The sequence below is a fragment of the Haliotis rufescens genome, unplaced genomic scaffold (assembly GCF_023055435.1).
Source record: "Haliotis rufescens isolate VD_foot unplaced genomic scaffold, xgHalRufe1.0.p SCAF_5, whole genome shotgun sequence".
In the NCBI taxonomy this organism is placed as follows: Eukaryota; Metazoa; Mollusca; class Gastropoda; order Lepetellida; family Haliotidae; genus Haliotis; species Haliotis rufescens.
In genome coordinates, this window is record NW_025964223.1 from 43,016,005 (window position 1) to 43,034,348 (window position 18,344).

Here is an 18,344-nt window from a genome sequence, read left to right on the forward strand (position 1 = left end):
TTCACACATTTTCACATCGCATCATACACTTTCACACATTTTCACACATCCTATCATACACTTTCACACATATACACTTTCACATATCATATCATACATTTTCACACATCTTTCACACATATACACTTTCACATATCATATCATACACTTTCACACATCATATCATACACTTTCACACATATATACTCACACAACTTATCATACACTTTCACATATATCATACACTTTCACACATCCTATCATACACTTTCACACATCCTATCATACACTTACACACATCATATCATACACTTTCACACATCCTATCATACTTTCACACATCATATCATACACTTACACACATCATATCATACACTTACACACATCATATCATACACTTACACACATTCTATCATACACTTTCACACATCCTATCATACACTTTCACACATCCTATCATACTTTCACAGATCCTATCATACACTTTCACACATCATATCATACACTTTCACACATCCTATCATACATCATATCATACACTTTCACACATCCTATCATACACTTTCACACATCCTATCATACACTTTCACACATCATATCATACACTTTCACACATCCTATCATACATCATATCATACACTTTCACACATCATATCATACACTTTCACACATCATATCATACACTTTCACACACTTTCACACATCCTATCATACACTTTCACACATCCTATCATACACTTTCACACATCATATCATACACTTTCACACATCATATCATACACTTTCACACATCATATCATACACTTTCACACATCATATCATACACTTACACACATCATATCATACACTTACACACATCATATCATACACTTACACACATTCTATCATACACTTTCACACATCCTATCATACACTTTCACACATCCTATCATACTTTCACAGATCCTATCATACACTTTCACACATCATATCATACACTTTCACACATCCTATCATACATCATATCATACACTTTCACACATCCTATCATACACTTTCACACATCCTATCATACACTTTCACACATCATATCATACACTTTCACACATCCTATCATACATCATATCATACACTTTCACACATCATATCATACACTTACACACATCATATCATACACTTACACACATTCTATCATACACTTTCACACATCCTATCATACACTTTCACACATCCTATCATACTTTCACAGATCCTATCATACACTTTCACACATCATATCATACACTTTCACACATCCTATCATACATCATATCATACACTTTCACACATCCTATCATACACTTTCACACATCCTATCATACACTTTCACACATCCTATCATACACTTTCACACATCATATCATACACTTTCACACATCATATCATACACTTTAACACATCCTATCATACACTTTAACACATCCTATCATACACTTTCACACATCCTATCATACACTTTCACACATCCTATCATACACTTTCACACATCCTATCATACACTTTCACACATCATATCATACACTTTCACACATCATATCATACACTTACACACATCCTATCATACACTTACACACATCCTATCATACACTTTTACACATCATATCATACACCTTCACACATCCTACCATACACTTCATGACCAGCGGATCCTGGCACAGCCAAGGGCTACAAGTCAAAGTGTACAGCCGAGGCTGGCTGCTTGGTCTACATCCTCAAGCACAGGTCTCCCAGCTTTGTGGTAGGGACAGTACTAAACCATCTTCATGAATACTCCACAAACAAGGAACCAGAGCCACCATGCATGAAGAAGAATACCAGGCCTTAGAATCTGCTAATGATTCTCAAGTCCAGATATCTTCTGAAAAATCTGACATTGGCAACATCAGACACAATGTCACATTCACCAAACTGAACCCCAGATGTTCTGACTAGACACAGGTCAAGACAAACACAGACTTGTCCAGCTTTTCACCAAGTTACATAAACATCAACTACACCATTGTTAAATAAATTCCCACTGGTTACAAAGCATGTGTAAGTTTCAAATAACACCATAAACAGTGTTAATCTTAATATAACCTTAAGCTTTGAAAAAAAGCTTGTTTAAAACCAACTAAATTTAAATCAAAATCCACTAATTTATCCAAAAGATCTGATTTGTTCCTAGATGAACATCTGTTTAGAAACAGCCATCAGTGTAATCCACAGTACGAACAAGTACAGTACTGCAACTGTTGTCACCTGCTAAGGACAACACACAAATGAGTTATTTAGCTGTAAAAAAAATGGCTTTAAGTCCAAAAAGAAAGGTAAGAAAAATGAACAGGTTTTATTAACACATGATTGATGAGAATTATTCAAAACTTACACACAAACCAAAAAGATAAAAATATCAACCACATAATACTATTACCTTCACCACTTAATATTAGTGATGTGTTATTTTCGCTGCAAAGGGTGAAATTGAAAATGAACAAACAGCACATCTAATGGAAATTAAGATATATCAACACACATCAATATCACACAATAACTTAAACACAACACCAAACTGTAGTATTTGAGATACTGACGGTTCAGTCAGCAAGAAAAGGACTAACACTGAACTAAATCCTTTCAAAATCTTAATCATACCCACACCTCTACACACCTTTTCAGAAACATTGCACATCGCAGCAAAATCAAGGATTTTTCTAGGATTCCAAACCAAGCTCCCTTGGCAAGCAATTTTGGAAATAAAAATCTTTAATTTGCTCTAATCTGTCAGTGAGAGAGTAGTACCTCCTACAAAGCAGTAACATCCGTTATTTCTATATAACAGGAATTTTGAAACATGTAATTCCAATTAGGGAATTTTTACTGATATTTGCTGCAGACTTGGGGCCGAATATCTGCCTCTGAGCAGGTCTCGATAAATCCATGACAATATCCCAAACCAAAATAAATATTATTCCAGATATATGTCATCACTTCAATCAACTGTTCACTCAGTGTTCACTGAGCATAAATAAACTATTCTGTGGCAAGCCTTCACTGTGCAAACCAATAGTGCATGTGTATAAGAATCATTACTTCGTGTTGAGTACACTGTAACACCACCAAAATGAAAAACAACAAGTCTCTTGCATGGCATCTCAATGTGTTGTATTAAGAGACAAATATACCACTCGAAAGAAGTTAAGGACACCAATTCTCTCATATTACTATAGTCAATGTCATGATATGATACATTAACTATATTAATATGAACGAAACGGGTGGTCCTTAACTTCTTTTGTGTAGTATACCGTATTCGACATAATAAGCGCCCAGGGAGCTCTCAAAATTAGAAAAAGGGGGCTCTTATTAGAATATAATTTTGGTGAGAGAAAAAAAACAGAGTTGAAAGATCGTAAATATTGTGGTTTATGCTGACAGCCTGGAATGATACAAAAGAAATGTCTGTGCGTATTATACATGACAAATATATTTTTCCAGAATTTAATTGCCCATAATTCAGGGTGCATATAACACATGAGTACGTATTATAAACGAATAAATAAGTCTTGTGTATATTGATCAATCGGAAGGGGTGCTAACTGGAATTGTTCACTAGCCAATATATTAGCAAATATAGCCGTGGGCGCTTATTACGTCGAATACGATAATTGCATTCTTTTGACTCTTATTGTCAAATGTGCAAACTTATGTATACCGTACACAAATGTTGTCATGGCAAATTAGAGACTGAATATCATTGATCACCCACCTGCAATGAACTTAAAACACCATTTGCTAGATTGGATATTTTGCCGGCAACTTTGGTGACTCCTTGCTTCACTCCATCTCGGATGTCCTGGAGGTCCGGGGAGGCGTAGTACTGCGAGCTGGATCCCCCTCGGGAGGACCCCTTGTCCGACCTCCCGAACACATCGTCACTAGATATACCAGTCTTCCCATCAAGGCGGCTCAGATTTTGGCGCACTTCGAACTGAAAAATTATTCTCTTGTTAAACTGGAATAGTCTTTTGGGGTAGAATTTTACATTGGTCTCTTATTTTAATTATTGAGACATAAAGAAGGCTTCACTTACTTATGTTAAGCAAAACAATCCCAGAAAACAGGTACAAAAGATCATCATATTTGCATGAATATACCTCACTTAGAATGAGCTGAAGTAGTTAGTATAAAACCACCTCAAATCAATGCATTAGCTCTTTGAGTATAAGCTGGACACTTGATGAGCCATTTGAGAGATGCTTATCTGATTTTAAATTAATGAACATTTTAATCAAACCATTTCTTTGAATGTATAGATCTCACACAGAACCTACAGAACATATTCTGATATAAGACAATTCTGTTAATTAGAAGATGACCAGTAGTTTTGAAGGTTTAACCATAAATGATGGAAGGACAATAGGCAAATGTCCATAGCATAAATTCACACTGCTGCTTAAGGACAAGAAATCCGAGTTCTGAGAAGAAACATATTGAGAACTCACATCCATATCTTTATTGCCGAAATACTGGTCGGAGGATATGGCCTTGGAATTACCAAATCTTTTCTGGGCATCCGCCGAGGATGAGGATGAGGATGTTTCACTGTATGTCTTCTTGCTGCTCCTCTGAGGCCTGAAACATAATCCTAACAGTCATCCTCACTGTTAAGCCTCTGTCTGGGAGCCACTCCACATGGCTGTTGTGTGTGTGCTTCATGTCAAAATCTCAAGTCTAAAATTACAGGATTCAAATATTGATCTCACCCTCATCCGATGTGGTGCAGTATACGAAGTATATCTGACACTGACACACATGTAAAACTATACACAGCCTTAGACACTGGACCATTCACCCTTGTAGAAAATACTGACCAAGGAGTTTTGTAAATGTAAATCACGATGTTCAGTTGCAAAAATATAACTGAAACCTATTTTACTTGCTGTATTTTACTTTGACTGCTAAAACAAGTGTCACTGAGTGAGTGAGTGAGTGAGTGAGTGAGTGAGTGAGTGAGTGAGTGAGTGAGTGAGTGAGTGAGTGAGTGAGTGAGTGAGTGAGTGAGTGAGTGAGCGAGCGAGCATAATGTTTATGAGCATATTCCAGCAATATCACTTTGTGGGGACAGCAGACACTCCTTGTCATTGAGATGTATTGAAACTGGAGTCCCGAGGTGACGAAGGGAATTGTGTTAGACATGGGCAAGGATGTGTTGCATGTTGAAATGGAATAGCTCTTAACGAATTCATCTCATTAATAAATTGGTTATTTTAGCGTTAATTCCAACAACTTGTCCAATTACATCCTTTAAAAGTTTCAGGCTCATCACGTCAGACGGTTCATCGGAGAGTCAAATGTTAAAAACAGAATGGATGGACTGCCAGATTACTTTACATACAGTGGCACTACTTCATTTGAACCTTTGGTTAAAGAGCGACCTTGGGCCAAACAAATGGTTGACAGCATGAGCAACGATCAACTCCATGTGAGCATGATGACACAGAAACAGCCAGGTTACACACTGTAAACAACAAATCCTCACTAGTCAGCTCTGGGTGGATTCCACAGAGGTCTGTTTTGGCCATTTTCACATCCAACAGGATCACAGAGGCCTTTTATTATGGAAGTAATGCACTTTGTGAACTGAGCAGGTAAATGTGAAATGTGATCTGACATGTTAAACTCCCACCTAAAATCTCAACTTCATTCTTATTTCTCTGTGGTGTATTGAAATCATCCCCACTTCCAATCGGAGACCTTCGGTTTCAATCTTAATAGCTCGGGCATCCGAGCTTGCAAGGAGTCATCTGCAGCAAAGCTAACAGGTAGACCATGTGTTCTGAAGTCGCTGCTGTGAATTGTATTCTCATATTATTGAGCAGAATGATGCCATATGATCACTTATTCATTATACGCAGCCATCAGAGCAGCTAATCATATCATTGTATTCACGGAAGTGAGTGAGTAAGGTTTTACGGCGCTTTTAGCAATATTCCAGCAATATCACCGCAGGGGACACCAGAAATGGGCTTCACACACTGTGCCCATGTTCACGGAAGTAATAATACAACAGTGGCATTAAGAATATGTTACCACTGTCAACATGAGAGGCATCAGTTCAATGCTCAGATCACTTACGCATTTCTACTGACATTTCCTGCCAGAATATCAGCCTTTGAGCAGGTCCAAATAAATCGCTGATTCATGCCAACATTTCTAGCTTTCCTTCCATTCCAGTGAGTGTGAGTGAGTGAGTGTGCTTTAATGTCGCTTCCAACAGTAATGCAGTTATATCCGGCATGTCAGCTGGATGTGGGAGAACCAAACGTGATGTACATGACGTGGTTGAAGATGTTATCACGAAACCAATGAACACAGGTTGCCGACAAACCAGAGAACTTATGTGGGTTGTCCACTCACAGTCAACAGATCTTAGGCCTGGTGGCCTAGCCGTCCAAGCTGCTGTAATTTACGGAGCAGAGTTGCATCCCTTGGGCACACCAGAAACCTATGATTGTGGTTTGGTATCCTGGTTAGACCCTATTATATTTTCTAAGTTTGTCAGCTTGTAGATTTCACCATAGTGGTAAATGTCTGAGACCTGCATCACTTGCGGCTTTCCTCCCACATAAAGCTGACACCCCTCATGCTATAAAACAGTTTTGGATAACCATGCAAAAAGCAGGATAAAATGAATCAAACAAATGTCATAGAAATACACAAGGGTCGTGATGGAGCATGTTGTAGTGATTCTGCTGCGACTATACTTCAAAGTGTATGTAAATGAAACAGTTACGTGGTGACTGTGAAATCACTTACAAGAGATGTGGTAGGATGATGTGAGATGGGGTTACAGCAGGCCTGTTCGATTAGCATACAGACTTGGCCCATCCGTGGAAATAAAGTCCCGGGCAAGTGAGGAAATATAATTAAGTTGCCCTTGGGCAAGTTTGAAAATCAACTTTGAAACTCAGAAGATGGATTGTGTGTTTGTCACAGATGAAGTACCTGACTTGTCATTTTTCTATTCTGGACATCTTCCATTAGCTATCACTTCAGTTAATACAGATTTGTTGTCAAATTCAAGTTTTCTTCTTTACTCTGATTTAGCAGGGCAACTTGAAAATCTGACTGGGAAAGGGGAATTTGAAGTACACTTGCCCTTGGGCAAGTTGGAAACTGTGGTATTTGAACACGCATGTACATCAGTATTGATGACAATTCCATTTACACAGGATATATCTTAGTGCAGGCACCGGCACCTTTATCCATCCTGCAGCCTGTGCCAAAAACGTTTGGAACTACCAGTCAAACTTGACACTAAGCATCAAGTCTAAAGCTATTCCAGAACTACACACCCCACCATCCTATCCCTATTTCTTAATCCTTTGCTGTACCAACATATAAACCTTCTCACTGGTTACAAAGAATCTTGTATCAGAACCAGAAACATATATTATGTGCAAGTCTGTATCCACTTCTGAATATCTTTAAGACATACATGAGCATTTCAAAATTATGTTAGTCAAATCTTTCTTTCTATAATGGACGGGTGTGAAATTGTCTTTGAATTAAAGAGTACTTTATACTAACTACATCAACAAAACGATGAGGAATGACTATTCAGCAAAACAAAAGACTAGTAATAACAGGGGTAGACACCAACAGCTTTATCCAACTAGTCCACAGCTCATTTCAGGCTAGTTATTTCTATAGATTTCTAGTCCTTCCAGATTATCACTAGTCTGTGACCTGAGGACCAGCGGCTGTGTCTAACCCTAAGTAACACTGAAGGGGTTGATGTACAATGAACTACAGACATATGTACGCCAGGAACCCTTCTATATACTGATGGGGCGGTTGGGTAGCCTAGTGGTTAAAGCGTTCGCTCGTCACGCCGAAGACCCGGGTTCGAATCCCGACATGGGTACAATGTGTGAAGCCCATTTCTGGTGTCCCCCGCCGTGATATTGCTGAAATATTGCTAAAAGCGGCGTAAAACCATACTCACTCACTCACTCTATATACTGATGTACCCTAACTTGATACACAAACGTAACTTAGGGCTGCAATGTATGGAACTAGACCCAGGACCAGTCTATTCCACATTGCTGGAAACAGGTTCTATTGCAGACTTCCTATCTAGTTTCATGCACTGTGGAATGGATATGCCCTTCCTGCCAAGCAAACGTTCCCAAACTGGCGTGTTTTCAATTTTGGTCAGGGTATATTTCAAATTTGAGTAAGGTCTGTACAACAAACCCTTCAGTGTGAGTAACTGCTGATTTCTAGAAGCTCTGCAAGTAAGGGAACCCAGCGACCACCATGATTAGATAAAAGAAATACAAGTGTAAAATATATGATGAAGCACCATAGTGAAGCACACCAACTGTGTGATATTTACCCATTCTCCTCGTCATCTTCGTTATGATAGCTTGTAAAGAAATCAGTTGGCATGCAAAACAGGTGTAGCCATAATCATGTTCACAACAAAGCATTTACGCATGTTATTTCTATACTTCTAATGACTATCATTAGTATTATAAACAGATCTGTTCAATGATTTGTGTTGTGTGATATTTTACTGTCTTCTCTCACCACCTGATATTCATTCACCATGTTCATAATTCATCACAATCAGATCTTTTACTCGGATATGATAACCCTCTGTGTAAAGATCTCACACCTCCATATGACATGTCAGAGGTCAGCTCAAATTACTTTTCAGCCAATTTGTGTCAAGGCCTCTAAATTCTAGGTATGAGCAAAGCTTTCAGACCAGCATATCTGATTTCTGTATCTCAAAAACAGAGTTAATTGGCCTGTTCCAAATGTAAATGATAAAGGCTAATTCATTATATTATGTCCTTTTTCAGCACCACAGCATCTACACCCAAAGGAGTACCATCAAAGTATTTGTGTTCAATTTGTATTTTCTGTAGTTAAAATATAAATTACTGATTAAAGGTGGAAAAAAATTAAGCTTAATCACTTCAGAAAGCAGACATCTGATTGGCACAAGAACTCATTCATCCTTTATTATAACTTGGGCGCTCAAGGTCAATCAGGTTATTTTTGAAGAGGTGTCAGATCTTCATGCAAAGAGGTATAGTATTGGAGTTAAAGATCTGATTTTAATGAGATTGTGATGTTCATGACATAATATATATGACATTTGAAACCTAATACCAACCAAATACATGACATTGTCTTTGTAACAACCACGACAGAAATAAGGCTTGTAAGATGTTAAACAACCATGCATATGTTCCCCTGGGGCAGTGGACACAGCTAGCCTTATGGAGGAGAATGTCAGTTTCATGGAGAAAACAGTGGCCCTTGGACATTATTTCTGTGACTGACAAACTATATTATCTTTTACTCTCTTAGCGTGTCGGTTATTTGTGATATTCGTCACACCAGATTACATTGTGGGATGGAGCTCGCTACCATGCAATGTCTGTTCCCATCAGGACAGTAACCTCAACTACATTAGTCTTGGTTTCATAAACTAATCAAAATCACCGATCTCTGTATTGAACAACTCAAATCTAGCTTGTCACAATTTGGAAATTTCATGAATTAGTATTTTTTTCCCAATTTCCGGGTCTTACATTACACAAACTATGGGTACCATGTAGGTTTTCATTAACATTTACCGAACATTTTAACATATTCTACACAAAAACTATAGCATCAACGGTTCCTTATTCTCTATTCCCATAATATACATTCTGTTCTTGTTAGAGTTTGTCAGTTTACACCTGTGTTCATAAAAATGAAGATCAATTAAACGTTTTGACATAACAAGATCATCGACATTTTCGTTCCATATTTGATAATCACTTCTACTATTTACTTCTAACATTCCAGTAATGTATTGTTTAAGAGGCTGAAACTGGGTACCGATGGAGTTGAGGTGCCTGATGCATTTTTACAATGTTCCGAATCAGTTTGGAAACCATGACTTTGAGCTTTGAATACACGTGGACAACCTCACTGTTGAGGTTGAGGTTCGGTCCCACCAATCCCCCTTGACCTATAGAAACACCACCGGTCACTTCCCCAGCCAAACACTGACATTGCTAGAGTCACTGCTTTTTGGTAACCATAACAAGGCTGATCTAGAAAACATCTTGGTGCTAACAGGGAAAAAACAACTAAGAGGCCTTAGAAGTTCTTGTTTCGAGAAGACTTTATTTCATGATAAAATATAAACAAAATATCTTTACTGGTAAAAACTGCTTATAAAAGACATACAAAAAGGTGGTCTTATTGGCACTTGAGTTCAAAAGCATTTCAACTAAACGTGAAATTAATTTGGAATGAAAGAAGTACAAAACCTAACATGTTGAGTATGGACAATCACTCTGCCTCTAGAACAGCCTTGTCAAGCAACAAAGTAGGGGCATCAATATGATGAAGCTGTACAACTAAAGATACAGGTTTCCATCACACCCTGCACTGCATTAACAAGCCTACGGTTATGTCATGGTACATTACAAAGAAATACATGCATATTTCTCCCCTCAGCACAAACTTTATTATAACATTAACTACAGACATATCACAATAAGAATAATAAGAATCCTTTCAAAGTAGAAGTAATAATATATCTAAAACCATTCTACTGACTGAGGCTTTGTCTCAAACAATCCAGGAAGTGCAGTTGTCGTAAGTCTATGCTAGAGTAGACTTGCGATAAAGGGAGTTCTAGGATTACTTTGTGACATAATCCTCTGCCAATGTCATAAAATGTTTTGAACTTCAAGTGAGCATTGCTAAGAAATCATTGATTCTGCTACACTGATCTATGGCAGTGCCCACCAGCACATTTCTCATACCACATGTATAACACGTAAAGATGACGACTGACGCATTTATCACAACTGATACTATCTGTTATTGTAAAGATGAACAGGGTAAAGCCAACACTGGAATAATGACTTTGAAATATCCAAGTGTTCACAATAAACACTTCTCCATTGTTAAGGGCCCCATTCCACAAAGCGACCTCAGCACTATGAAGTCAATGTTAAAGTATCGGAGTTACGATCATCTAACACCAAGATCACTTTGTGGAGTGGGGCCAAGGACTAGCCAAATGGATAAAAAATGCGCATACTGTCCATAAGGATAAGATATCACCTGAAAACTCCAGAACTCTAAAATACTCTATTATGTCTGGGACAGAGCAGAAAGTAAATCAAATTCTCACACAATATCTCTAAACCTGCACTTGACTGTCCCTGGTGCTGACAGACAGAACAGAGTCTCTACATAGAAAGGTGATGTACAAATGGTTATTACTGTCTGCCTTCACAGGGGCTAAAGAAGTAACCTTATTACACATTGAAACAACGCTGACTTGTTACAATGTAACTACTTGTTAGCTTTGGATGACACCTGAATGGTTTGGACCTGCCAAAACTTATCATCCCACAAGAAACTGTATAGTCAGACTGTTCCAAACAGACATTCTTACCACTTATTACTGGATACTAGATACATCACAAGAATTGAGACTCATATCGGCTGTACCCTGCTACATTGTTTATACTGTGGGGTCAACTTTTCTCTAAGGCATATCAGCTTGGTAGTGGTTTCAAGGTCAAGTTGGGAGATCGTCCTAATTTCGATGAGGGCCAATACCCGGAAACATGGTACACAAAACTTGACTAAATTATCTTTACAATTTTTCATGAGTCTATAAATTACATAGGGTAAAAAGAAAGCTAAAACCCCTGCTTCAAAGATGTTAGCACAATGGAGCCCTCAATCATCATCTTGCAACATCAACATTTAACTCCAAACAACTTACTCCTCCTTGTCTCTTAGGTGAACATGATTTAAACTCACAATGTATTCTTTCATAATCCTTTCATATAAGTCAAATAAACACCCAATCAAGCAGTTGGTCTACCGAATTCCCTACCCCTAAATGTACAAATTATGGAACTTGAGGAGATCACTGACATTCATTGCACTTAGTATCAGGTGGAGTTGAACATGTGCCTGTAAAAATAAATACACAGAGAAGTACACACCAAGAACACACGACTACACTTGTCCAAGATACACAGGCCTATATACACTGATGGACAGATGGACATGACGGTACATGGGACTCGTTCTTATGCTGAAAAACTGTAGAGGGCCGAGTGTGCAATGAAAATGATCTCAGCTATGCAACCCTGTTGACCTGACTACATGTACGGTCACTTAAATAGGTAGGACTAAAATGGACAAAACTCGAATTGGTCAATTTGACAGGTAAATAGTATATATAAAGACTTGACCAAATGAATTTGTAAACTCAGCTTAATATTATTACTGACAACCATGTCCCTCCATACTCACAAATGTGATTTATCAGGAAGTCTTACCTAGATAATACTATGTTGAATTATATTGTTTTTCGGCTTTGAACAGAATTTCAGTCAGAGCACGTCTTGTTGGAAGAAAGCCTGAAGTGATGCAGGTCTTACATCATTACCACTTGGTAAAACCCGTGAGTATTGGTATGATGCTGGCAAACCAAGAATGATAATCAGTTGAATTTAGGATTCAAACTCATCATAGGATTCTGCCACACCTAAGGGATGCAACTCAGCACCTAAAGATACCCATACGACCCGTAATCCTGTTTGTTTTGGTATTGATATCTCAGGCACCTACTGTTGTCAACCATAGTCAGAACATTACTACTCAACATTTGCTAAGGACCTGAAGAGTCATCTTTAGTCAAAGGTGTGGTCCTTGGCAAATTTTGAGTAGCAAACGTAACCAATTAATCAAATCACATGTTTACTACATTCAAACTATTCAAAATATCTCCAGAAAGCATCAACAACCAAACCAATTTAATGAACAATGACCTGGATCTTTTAAAATATTTTACAAATTCAAATTATTTCAATTAAGCTGGATATTAAGCCTATTTGTTTAGGTTATTCCTCCATTCTAGCCCTGCCTATTTCAAACAGCCATACTAAACATAGATTCTGAGGAACCCAGATCAGTCTACAATGGAAACAAGATACCCTTTGTGATCATACATACAAGGAATTTTGAACTGAGGTTTGATCTCAAGAATGACAGAGACAGATCTTCGTTTTGATCACACTGAGAATTGGCCACACAACCATTTTTGGCTTATGAAGACACACTTTGCATAGTGAAATTATATCCTTGCAATAGCCGAAATGGAATGTCATAATTGTAATGTGACCCATACTTCCTATCACACAATCAACCTAGCATATGTCTACACAATTCTCGGTGCTCTCCGAATAAAACATCTTAGAGTAAAGACTTCTTTTTCAATGTTAATTTTTTAATAAAAGATAAAAACATACTTATGTACAAATTTGATAAAATGGTGTCTATTTTTGACCATATTTCATTGTTGTTTTGTGAAAAACATGGAGACACGAGACAATTATGCAGACACTTTCAGCCACAAGACTTGACTAATATCTAAACATCCACCTGTCTTCATCCTTGGAAGAGAACTTGTCTGAACTGCTGGACTTGCTATCGAACCTGTCGATGTCCCAACTGCCGCCTTTGTTAGGATTGCCCCAGCTGCCGAAGTCATCTCGCTTTGAACCATAGTGGTCATCGTACCTGTCTCCGTATCTGAAAATAGATGATGCAGACAAGATTGTACTACCTAGTAACTACCACCAGACATGGCATAGAACAAACTCGACTCAGTGTATACCGTATACGACGTAATAAGCACCCATGGCGCTCTCAAAATTATAAATGGGGGGCTCTTATTAGAATATTATTTTGGTGAAAAAAAGAAGATAAATTGAAAGATAAATTTCGTGGTTTATGCTGACAGCCTGAAATGTTTATGCACAACAGATATATTTATAGATATATCCAGAATTTAATTGCCAATAATAAAGGGTGCATATATCACTAGAGTGCGTATTATACGCGATTAGGAGAAGGAAGCGGTGCGTATAATATGTGAAAAGGGGTCGGAAGGGGTGCTAATTGGGACTGTTCACAAGCCAATATATTAGCAAATCTCGCAGTGGGCGCTTAAAAGAGCAGGGCGCTTATTACGTCAAATACGGTATCTGGGATTAAAGCAGACTTAATAAAAAAAACTATAAAACCATACTCACATGTACTACTCAGCATTAAAAAGAAATACAGGAATGTCCCTGTCTAAAATTGAGCGGTATACATAAAAATCAGTGGCACTTAGTCACCACTAGAATGTAACTATTTATCATTTGACACAGGAAATTCATTCTCTTGAAGCATCACAGATAAAAACACAAGGAAATGGCAATCTTTGATCTTTTAAGGACAGATATACAAGATGCCAAAAAGAGTCACTGTGAGCATAGTGAAACCACTTATTCTTTTCACCCTGCATGGTTGTGATTGTGAAAGTCAAACTTTGTGATGTCATCAGCAATACCAACATAGATAGTGTAAGGGAGTTTTTAAGTTATATCACAGTGTGTCCTGATGTGTGAGGAAATCTCAATGTAATGCAGAATGAATACCAATATATTTCCTTTTGATGAAACCACGAAACTAGGATTCAAACATATGACCAATGGATCCAGGAACAGCTAAGGGAGACAACTCTACACAACCAAATGTTCGATCTCGTGTATTCCAGACCAACATCCTGTGAGCATACCTGGAACTGGAACCAGAGGAGAATCGGCCTCCCATCATATCCATCTCCTCATCAAAGAAGTCCCGGCGTCGGTTGTTGCGCTCATTTCTTGTCTCCTTGACGCCCTCCTGCTGTATAGTCTGCATGTCTGAGATGGCAGAGTGACTGATGCCCCTGGGAGACAACAGTAAGTCAATGGTTACACAAGCTTCATACAACAAACAACAAGTACAATCATAGGTTTTGTTTTGTTTGTTTGTTTATTCACTGAGCAATATTCCAGCTATATGACGGTGGTCTGTAAATAATCGAGTCTGGACCAGACATTCCAGTGATTGACATCATGAGCATCGATCTACGCAATTGGGATACGATGACATGCATCAACCAAGTCAGCGAGCCTGACCACCCGATCCCATTAGTCGCCCCGTTCCGTATTGTGGCGCATACGTTTATCGTATATCGTACTGTGGGTCAAGTATCGCGATGCATCGGAATATCGGTGTATCATTTCACCCTTACTTCACACATTGAACACATGTCGGGAATCGAACCCAGGCCATCGGCATGACCAACGAACGCTTTAACCACTAGGCTACCCAACCGTCCCTGGGAGCTCCCTGGACCAGCAAACTTCAGGTCAATAGTGACAGCATCATAATCCCCATCACCTGGGTAGGATGGCAGTCAATCAGTCATGTCAAATGACAATTATCCCTTCCTGCTGATGCAAAGACTATCACTATCAAACAGCCAATTTGACAACAGCCTCCTACTCTTAGTTTCCCCCAATCCTTGAAGATTTGGGTAGAATTGGTCTTCAGCAACCCATGCTTGTCATAAGAGGCAACTTACGGGATCGGGTGGTCCAACTCATTGACTTTGCTGATGCATGTCATCGTATCCCAATTGCATAGATTGATGCTCATGATGTCAATCACTGGACTGTCTTGTCAAGATTTGATTATTTACCGACCGCCGTCATATAGCTGGAATATTGCTGAGTGCGGCATTAAACAAACATACAAACTTAATTTCCCTGTAGATAATCATGGGACATGTTCTGCCTCAAATCCATGAAGTCATAACAAAGATACCAAATAAGTATCTCTGCAGGTTGCTTTGACGGCATTCCCTTGCATCAAACAGAACATGAATAAAATTAACAAAAAATAAAATAAAATAAAACTTTTGCATCATGAACTGGAAAATTAACCTGTCTTAGATCATATCACATTTTGTGATTACACCAACCTGGGCATAATTACATCAAATAATCTATTTCCATAAAGTTATATGCAATGCTTTACAGCCAAACTTACTTGCTACCAGCAAATCCCATGCCCAGCCTCTCGAACTGCTCGGCCTTCTTGGGGTCGGCTGCCTTTAGCTTCTCCTCCTGTTTCTGCCTCTGTATACTCATGTCCTTGTAGGCCAGTCTCATGTTAGCCCTGCAGGACAACACAAACCATTACAAGTCAGCAAGTAGCATGAGTAGTGGACATTCTGAGCATGTGAAGAGAGTGACGTTTTATAACATGACAGCCCTTTGAAGGTGGCCTGTATGTAATACAATTTGTGGTTGATAGCATGAGCAACAGTTTACTTAAATCTAAAAACTAAGTGTGATAAGAATAGGGAACCTGGCCCTTGATTTCAAAGTCAATGTTAATATGGGAGTTATGACAGTCACAGCTCTGATCCACTTGTCAGGGGAAACCCAGCTACCAGTAGTCCCCACCCAAGCCTGTGCTGCACCAGCTACCAGTAGTCCCCACCCCGGCCTGTGCTGCACCAGGTACCAATAGTCCCAAACCCCAGCCTGTGCTGCACCAGCTAGCAGTAGTCCCCACCCCGGCCTGTGCTGCACCAGCTACCAGTAGTCCCCACCCCAGCCTGTGCTGCACCAGCTACCAGTAGTCCCCACCCCAGCCTGTGCTGCTCCAGGTACCAGTAGTCCACACCGCAGCCTGTGCTGCACCAGCTACCAGTAGTCCCCACCCCAGCCTGTGCTGCTCAAGGTACCAGTAGTCCCCACCCCGGCCTGTGCTGCACCAGCTACCAGTAGTCCCCACCCCAGCCTGTGCTGCACCAGCTACCAGTAGTCCCACCCATGCCTGTGCTGCACCAGCTACCAGTCGTCCCCACCCATGCCTGTGCTGCACCAGGTACCAATAGTCCCCACCCCAGCCTGTGCTGCACCAGCTACCAGTAGTCCCCACCCAAGCCTGTGCTGCACCAGCTACCAGTAGTCCCCACCCTAGCCTGTGCTGCACCAGGTACCAATAGTCCCAAACCCCAGCCTGTGCTGCACCAGCTAGCAGTAGTCCCCACCCCAGCCTGTACTGCACCAGCTACCAGTAGTCCCCACCCCAGCCTGTGCTGCTCCAGGTACCAGTAGTCCCCACCCAAGCCTGTGCTGCACCAGCTACCAGTAGTCCCCACCCCGGCCTGTGCTGCACCAGCTAGCAGTAGTCCCCACCCAAGCCTGTACTGCACCAGCTACCAGTAGTCCCCACCCCGGCCTGTGCTGCTCCAGGTACCAGTAGTCCCCACCCAAGCCTGTGCTGCGCCAGCTACCAGTAGTCCCCACCCCGGCCTGTGCTGCACCAGCTACCAGTAGTCCCCACCCCTGCCTGTGCTGCACCAGGTACCAGTAGTCCCACCCCAGCCTGTGCTGCACCAGCTACCAGTAGTCCCCACCCCAGTCTGTACTGCACTAGTAGTCCCCACCCCGGCCTGTGCTGCACCAGCTACCAGTAGTCCCCACCCAAGCCTGTGCTGCACCAGCTACCAGTAGTCCCCACCCCAGCCTGTGCTGCACCAGTAGTCCCACCCCAGCCTGTGCTGCACCAGCTACCAGTAGTCCCCACCCCAGTCTGTGCTGCACCAGTAGTCCCCACCCCAGTCTGTGCTGCACCAGCTACCAGTAGTCCCCACCCAAGCCTGTGCTGCACCAGCTACCAGTAGTCCCCACCCCGGCCTGTGCTGCACCAGGTACCAGTAGTCCCCACCCCGGCCTGTGCTGCATCAGGTACCAGTAGTCCCCGCCCCGGCCTGTGCTGCACCAGCTACCAGTAGTCCCCACCCCAATCTGTGCTGCACCAGCTACCAGTAGTCCCCACCCAAGTCTGTGCTGCACCAGGTACAACAAGTCCCCACGCCAGCCTGTGCTGCACCAGCTACCAGTAGTCCCCACCCCGGCCTGTGCTGCACCAGGTACCAGTAGTCCCCACCCCGGCCTGTGCTGCATCAGGTACCAGTAGTCCCCACCCCAGCCTGTGCTGCTCCAGGTACCAGTAGTCCCCACCCCAGTCTGTGCTGCACCAGGTACAACAAGTCCCCACGCCAGCCTGTGCTGCACCAGCTACCAGTAGTCCCCACCCCGGCCTGTGCTGCACCAGGTACCAGTAGTCCCCACCCCGGCCTGTGCTGCACCAGGTACCAGTAGTCCCCACCCCGGCCTGTGCTGCATCAGGTACCAGTAGTCCCCACCCCAGCCTGTGCTGCTCCAGGTACCAGTAGTCCCCACCCCAGTCTGTACTGCACCAGTAGTCCCCACCCCGGCCTGTGCTGCACCAGGTACCAGTAGTCCCCACCCCGGCCTGTGCTGCATCAGGTACCAGTAGTCCCCACCCCAGTCTGTGCTGCACCAGCTACCAGTAGTCCCCACCCCAGTCTGTGCTGCACCAGCTACCAGTAGTCCCCACCCCAG

The 18,344-nt window shown here is 41.2% G+C and overlaps 1 protein-coding gene across 7 annotated transcripts in view; it reads right to left on the reverse strand.

The window, feature by feature from the left end:
- Positions 1-18,344, reverse strand: part of LOC124140040 (ADP-ribosylation factor GTPase-activating protein 2-like) — a 46,785-nt gene that overhangs the window by 9,636 nt on the left and 18,805 nt on the right. For 4 of the 7 annotated variants that reach the window (XM_046507384.2, XM_046507383.2, XM_046507380.2 and 1 more), the window contains 6 exons: positions 15,952-16,080; positions 14,651-14,803; positions 13,468-13,617; positions 8,381-8,410; positions 4,482-4,611; positions 3,746-3,967 (listed from right to left, as the gene is read on the reverse strand). In XM_046507384.2, the coding sequence (XP_046363340.1) occupies positions 3,746-3,967; positions 4,482-4,611; positions 8,381-8,410; positions 13,468-13,617; positions 14,651-14,803; positions 15,952-16,080 (814 nt within the window). Of the gene's footprint in view, positions 1-2,410; positions 2,446-3,745; positions 3,968-4,481; positions 4,612-8,380; positions 8,411-13,467; positions 13,618-14,650; positions 14,804-15,951; positions 16,081-18,344 lie in introns of all 7 variants that reach the window. The other 3 variants (XR_006861862.2, XM_046507385.2, XM_046507381.2) reach the window with 2 other exon arrangements.